General features: G+C 41.8%; 1 protein-coding gene across 1 annotated transcript; it reads right to left on the bottom strand.

Annotated features, from left to right (window-relative positions):
• Positions 1-61: 61 nt before the first annotated feature.
• Positions 62-7252, bottom strand: josd1 (Josephin domain containing 1). Its single transcript, XM_069156080.1, has 4 exons — positions 6808-7252; positions 6576-6704; positions 3887-4081; positions 62-3001 (listed from the first exon to the last, which is right to left on the bottom strand). The coding sequence occupies exons 1-4, from the start codon at positions 7170-7172 to the stop codon at positions 2902-2904; spliced, it is 789 nt and encodes a 262-aa protein (XP_069012181.1). The 5' UTR covers positions 7173-7252; the 3' UTR covers positions 62-2901.

Here is a 7252-nt window from a genome sequence, read left to right on the forward strand (position 1 = left end):
ATTCTGCTTCACAACTACACAATGACCCAGAGGGTAAATAATAACCAACACGCCCACACTCTCACTTTTACATAAAGTGCCATTATAAGCATTTTATTTCTATGCAAAAAAAATACAGCGACAATCAGGATTCCTTTAGTGGGAAGGACTGAACAGATTGTCATGGCTAAAAAAAGCAAATGTGCGACACCAGTCATGATGTGATCGGGTTGAACACTCTCAGCAAATTAACGACAACTTCTGTGATGTTTCACTGCAGGTCGGCATAAATGTAACGTGACGTTAAATGTCCAAAGACTGGGCTGGAGGAGAAGAGTGTCTTTTTAAAATAAGACATGCACCACTAAATTCTTTATAAAAGTCGTATACCATTTTTAACTTTTGTAAAGAACATAAAGTCCTTGGCGGCAAAAGTGAAAGCATGATTACAGATTAGTTGCTCCGTGCGTTGGATGAGCATCAGCTGTTTCTCCTCGAAAACTATGATCAGTCGGTGCTTTGGAAATAATCTCCTGAAATGGTGTCAAACTGCAAAGGCCCTCTTAATCTTTCAGAGCAACACAAACATATATTTTTTTATGTAAACAAGTTAAGGCCAATATTGTCATTAACAGACAATACATGTACAGTATAAACAGCTACACTGATAAATCTGAAAGCTACAACAGAATCTCTCATTAGGCTCATTTCACAACACTCAACCACACGACACATCTGGCTGAACATTAGATCAGAAGCCAGTCGGTCAACGTTCACTTGTAGTTCCACATTTTCTTTGTCTAGATTATTCACCACGTTCTGCTCTCCGTCTCTGCTCCCTCTACACATTCAGATTCACCTTTACCTCACCAGACCAACTCTCCAAAATCCCCCTTACTCTGACACTTTACAGATCAGTACACCACTGCTGACCGTACCCGACTTGGTGGGACAATCAGTGACTTCCTCCAAGAGCTGCGTGCGGCAGGTTTGACAAAGGACACGTTAGAAGAGGATGAGGAGAAGCCCTTCATCGGCTGAGCTCCTGTGCTACAGAGGGCTGCTGTGGTGGTGAGCCTTTGGACGAGTGTTAAAGACAAATTAATAAATAAAAATGAATGAGCGTCACACCTTGTGGTGTTTGAGTGTTTTAACATGTCTGTGAGGTGTCATTTTGAAACCGTAAGAAACTATTGTGGTTCAAAGAAAGTAGAAATGGGTGATATGAAGAAATGTTGTTTTTTTTCCAAACTGATGACATTTTAGTGACAAAATCTTTTTGCTGAAACTTAAAAGTTCACTTGTTTGTTTTTTCTCGAGCTTTTGACCACATCGAATAGTCCTCATCAGATTTAATGTGCTCAAACTATATACTGCAGAGAATGGCTGCAACTTGAACACAATTTCAGAAAATTTTCAGAAAATATTCAGAAAATTTGATACGTAAATTAAATAGTCTAAAACTCAGAGATATTTGATTAAAGGGTATTAAAAATACCAGTAAAATGATGTGGAAGAAGCTGAAATCAGAAAATTCTTGATATTTTTTTTTCAAAAAAATGACATAAATGATTGAAAAGCTGTATTGAAATATTATTTATCTGGAAGTTGACTGATCAACCTCATCGTTTTGGCTCTATTGGAGTGCTAGAAAACAAGTAGTTCACTGGTTCACCAGTAATTAGTCGAACACCTGCAGCTTCACGCAACTCAGTCTGATGATGCGGACGGTGTGATACGGTCAAAAGCTCCAGAGAAAGCGAGAAAGAGGACTTTCAGCTGAGATTGTTCGGTCAACTTCATTTTTTAAACTCAAGAATGAACTGTTAAACAGGAACTGAGCGTATTAATACAAAATATGGCCAAGTTTTCTACAGTTAGAAAGATATTCCTGCATTTGATTTTTATCAATAACTTAAGACAGCAGGTTTCATTATCATTCTAACTTGATATAACTAGATATTGATGTAGGGCAATAATTGTAAATATTGCAATACTTCCTCGATGACAAGCAGACCTCCTCACTTTGAAGCAATGTTAACAATTAAAAAAAACAACCCTGGATGAATGATGTTGTTACTTCTTCTTTGGAAGGAAATCGAGGCAAACGTCCAGCAGAGGGAGTGCTTGGACTGCGTGTTGCATTTCTGTGTTGCCGTATAAAACTGTTGTGTCAGCACAGACTCTACAGTAAAGGCTCAGTCTGCGCCAGAAGTGTCTGGGACATGTTGGGATACAAAGTTGGCAACGTGATAAATCACAGATTTTTTGACCTGTGACATGTAAAAGGGACAGAGCGGAGGAGTGAGACGGAGTCACGCGGAGGCAAGGAAGGGCACGCTTTGGTGAAAGTGAAGGACGGAGGATTGAAGACGGAAAGAGATTGACGATGAGGAGGGAGGAAAAAAACAAACAAACAAAAAAAAAAACACGTAGACACATCAGTGGACATCATGACTAAAGCAGGGAGGACCACTGAAGGAGACAGGCGGGTAAACACAGGAGGTTTCATAAAGCCTGAACTCACATGACTTTGGAAACTTGTAAAGTAAAAAGAAAAAAAAACAAATCAACAGCTTGAAACAGACACTGAAAAATATGTATCAATATGTATAAAAACACAAGAATAGCAGAAACAGGATAACATTTCTTAAAGTCTTAACTGTGTTGTGAGAAAGGACTGTGATTCTTTAAATCTCCCTGTAAAGTGTTTGCTTCCTTCATTGCTTTGCATCTCATCAGATAAGTGTCCAGCAATGGCCGTGTAAACAAAACCCAAAAAAAAGGGGGTGGGGGGTCAAAATACATCTGCAAGTGTGCATCGAGGCCATTGGCTGTGCACAAACGCTACTTCCTCTCCAAATTCATTCTGTGATTGGCCCGGTGGCACAATTGGAGCTGTGATTGGCTGGTTTAACCCCCTTAGCCGTCAGACCGCCACGTTTGATGCGCCTCCACTTCTTCTGAGACGACTAAGAGGAGTTCGCAGTTCTTCCCTCGCAGCTGCTGGCGGAGAAACTTCCTGTGTTTGGAGTAAAATCAAAGTCAGTAAGTTATCAAAGTAGAGTAAGTTGTAAACACAAAACTGCAACACCGTCCCCTTAAGAAGTTATAATGGTAAATGCATTAGGAAACAATAGAAATGGAGTTGTGTTTTATACACTGAATACTGTTGTTTTAGCTCCGTGTTGGGTCTCCACCAGCTGGTGGAGGAAATACCAGGTGACTAAGCTGCTAATTGCTCGACATTTACTACCTAGTTAACGTCATACATTTGCTAACATACAGCTAGCATTATTAAGGACGGGGCTGCCACAAGAAAAAAAAAAAAAATCTAAATAAAGATCCTGCTCATGAGAAAATAACACCAGGTTAAAAGCTGTTCATTCTAACAGAGTGTTTTCAGTCCTCTTGTTTTGTTTATTTACTTCACACATTGCTGATCTTACTTTCATCCAGCAGACTGGAGCTACAACAACATCTGAACTGCTTAATTGTTCCACGGTACCAGAGTAATGACAATTTACACTAAAGTATTGACTGTAATTTAACAATTCCTGTAGCTGCTTCAGGGTAAAAGGATTTCCAGTGATGAAGGGATTCGATGCTTTAACTTTGAGAAAGCAGCAGGAATTGTTAACATTGTCACAGTTTGGAAAAGACTGAAAACCAAATATGTTACCTAGTCAGCATTTGCAAATAAATCCTACCGTGAACCAAAGTGTTAAAGGGACAGACCAAGATGGGCATCCTTACACTTACTGCTAATAAGGCACAAACTATCCATTTCTTGGCTACATCCTCTACATGGACAAATCTATAGACTAATTATTCTGAGCTTTAGGACAACAGAAAGGTGAAACGGTTATGATCGTGGCAGCATGCCAACACTCCCCGTCATCCTCACTTGAGCTCATCCGGGTCACCGATGGGTTGAGGGTTACGTAGCTTGGAGTCCAGGTTGTAGTAGACTCCCCCCACCTCTCTGACTCCGATCCAGTGCTGCCGTTTGAGCGGCAGCCGGAGAGGCCCCCAGCGCAGGTTGGACGGTACGTTCAGGATGAACCCCTCCACGTTGGACAGCTCGATGCTGCCGACATCCCTGCGGGAAGAAGGGATGCATTTACTTTTCTTCCCTTTTGTACTGTTAGAGGTAGAAGTATGAAGTTATGGTGTGTTTGTTTTCAGGCCAGAATGTCATAAAACACTATTTACCATCATGTTGCAATTCATTATAGCAGTAAATGCTGTCTGTATTGAAGGCAGTGTGTTTACTGGAGAGGGGATTGATACGTCATAACATCTAGATGCATGTATTGATGATTTATTATGGAAATAAACTGATGAATTTGTCAGGTTTTATAAGTGTTGGTCTGTCTGTCAGATGGACAATCCCATTTCGCTGTAATAAAACGGATTGAACAGACTGAAAACCATTTTATTTGATAAAACAGATGCTGACACAGTTTTTCTGTGGGGATATAATTTGCAGTTGAAAAAAGTTATAATGTGTTACCGCAACACTCAGCATATTGCGATAATGTCGCATAATGGCTCGAGTATTGTGATAATATATTGTGGGCCGTCTGGGTCAGACCTCTTGATTATTTGGCAATACTGATAACTTCGCAATCATTCGTTCAATTCAAAATGCCATAATCGTTATACAAGGAGAAATCAAAAAGTTCTGAGACTGCTTCTGTTGTTGAGCGGAGAGTTGTACCATGACATGCTCCACTCTGCAGCACCATCGTAACTTCCAAGTTACACTTGTTTAAACTGCACCTGAGTTACACACGTTTTTGTGAGGGGGGGGGGGGTTAATGCGCATTTGTGATTTCACAATGAACGTCAAATTTTGGGCCAAACTCATGAAGTCGACAAAGGAGACCATGGAAGTGCTTCAGAAAATCCACGGCAATGAAGAAATGAGCCGCGCGAGTAGCATTCCCGTTTCAAGAGAGGCAAAACGTCCCTGGGTCACTGTGAATTCATCCTTTAGGGTCAAACTGTCGACACCAAGATCTACTGTGATGTTTTAAGGTGTCTCAAGTTTCAGGTCCTTGATGAAATCGTAAGTGCGCACATACCAGCGGTCACAAAATGTGTGTCATGGTCATGGTGCTGATTTATTTATTACTTTTTTTTTTTTTTTTCAAGCAACACGACTTGAAATACTTATTCACAAGGGTTATAGCTTCCCTCTGGTCCGCGCACATGGCAGCGCTGCGCTCAGTTTGCATGAAACAGGAACAATTCCTGAACTTTTGGATCCACCCTTGTATAATTGTTGACCATTAAATCTAGCAGACTTTAGGCCCAAGATGAATTATATACACTGCAGCCAGCCTTTCATTTCTGTATGATGTGAAATTGTCTTAAAGAAACCTGCTTGAGATGTTTTCATACGGGGCAGGAGTGACAGCATCACTGTGTGTGATATATTTGCTACAGTAACAATCAAAATAGAAGCAATTCTGCAATTCACAATATACTACAAGACAGTGCCCGGAGTGTCATAACAGTCTAACAGCCAGAAAATAAAACAACATGGCAAATTAATAAAACAAAAACAAAAAAACATTTACTGCACTACAAAACACTTTTGAGTTTATAATTTTCCACTGCTGACTGTAATGACGTGTAACAAACCACAAAGCGCATTTTCTAATGTCTGGAATGGAAAGCTGGTGTATCAACATGTACAAACTTTCCATCCATCAAAAGTCAAACAGCCACTAAGTGTCAAAAGGCTGAACTTTCAGCTTTTAAGTTCATAGACAAAAACTCCTTTTCTGCAGTATCAGATCACGTTTAAAAACATTGTTCCCGGTGCACTGATAATAGACCAGAACGTCCTGTAGCATAATATGTTGTTGTTATGTTGGAGCCGAATACATTTTTTTGACCCTTCCTTACTTTGCTTTTTGTCAAAATTAACTTATTGGTGAATAGTAAATCCCTCCGGGATTTCTTTTTGACAGCCTGAATTACATGCAAAAGGTTCAAAAGAAACAGAGAAGTGTCGCTGCTTTTGTCATAAATTTAAGAATAGCTATGTTTTTGTTCCTGTTTTGCCCAAAACAGAAAAACAGGAATACATTTTATCGATAAAGCAACGGTGTCTGCTGCAGCTGTTTACAGTTATGTAAGACTGATAAGGAGGGAAGTACGAATGCTGATAAAACTGTTTCACACTTTGTCAAATAATGGAACTGCTGACTAATCGAAGAGATCATTCAAGACCGTGCTGATCAGGTGGTTGAGGGGCAGCAGAGGACACAGCGAGCATCTTTCTAGCGTTTACCTTGTGTTTACATTCTAGGATTGAAGTGGGTGCTCCCTTAGTGCAGCTGTCGCAGCTGTTTGAAAGATTTTCGGTCCCCATGTGTACTCCCGCAAGATAAGAAAGTAACAGGATATAAACAACAAAAGAGGTCGAACAAAGACAATTTGTTTTTCTTTAGGTTCGGCTCCCTCTTTCAACTCTCAGGAAACAACGAGGAAAACAGTGGAAAAAAATAAACTGCAGCTACAACATAAGGAAATGATGTGAACACTGGGAGGTGGAAGCTTTTAGTATCAGCCTTACATACCTTCTTTTATCCCACCAAACTGCCTCAAAGCCTCGTGTCTGCAGCGCTGCCATAATGACATTTACGTCATAGTTCCCATTTCCCAGCATGCTCTTTTTGTGAGGTGTCACCATAGTGCTTGGAGAAAGCCTGCAACAATACGAGAAGAGGGATCATGTACAGATTGTCCACAACACATAACGTTTATATGCTAAATACTGGTTGGTATATTTCGGTACGCCTGGTCTCTCACCTCTGGTAGATCTCCTGCAGGGTGTCCCGACTGAAGGCCGTCCCATCCTGGAAGACGTTGTTGAGCGCGTGCAGGGCGCACAGCTCCCTCCGCTGCTTCTCATGATAAATGGCGGGGGGTGTCAGAGAAGGCTGGGGAGGAGCTGGGGGGGTGAGGGAGGAAGAGGAGGATGAGAGATCCTGCTGCTGCTGCTGCTGAGTGTCCCTGGGATCCCTGCTCTTCCTCTCCTCTGCTGCCACCACCACCTCCCCACCTCCTCCTCCTCCTTTCTGCTTGCTGACCTTCCAGGGCATGCAGCCCAGTTCCTGCAGGCCGCCTCGCCCCTTCCCCTTCCACTCCCCGGCTGGATACGGAGCACTTCCCATCCTCGCACGTTCACCACCACCACCACCACCACCGCCTCCGCCGCCGCCGTCGCCTCCGCCACCGCCACCTCCTCCCGCTC

This window comes from Embiotoca jacksoni, unplaced genomic scaffold (assembly GCF_022577435.1).
Source record: "Embiotoca jacksoni isolate LCO1_2020_lvr unplaced genomic scaffold, fEmbJac1.0.p SCAF_20, whole genome shotgun sequence".
Classification (NCBI taxonomy): domain Eukaryota; kingdom Metazoa; phylum Chordata; class Actinopteri; family Embiotocidae; genus Embiotoca; species Embiotoca jacksoni.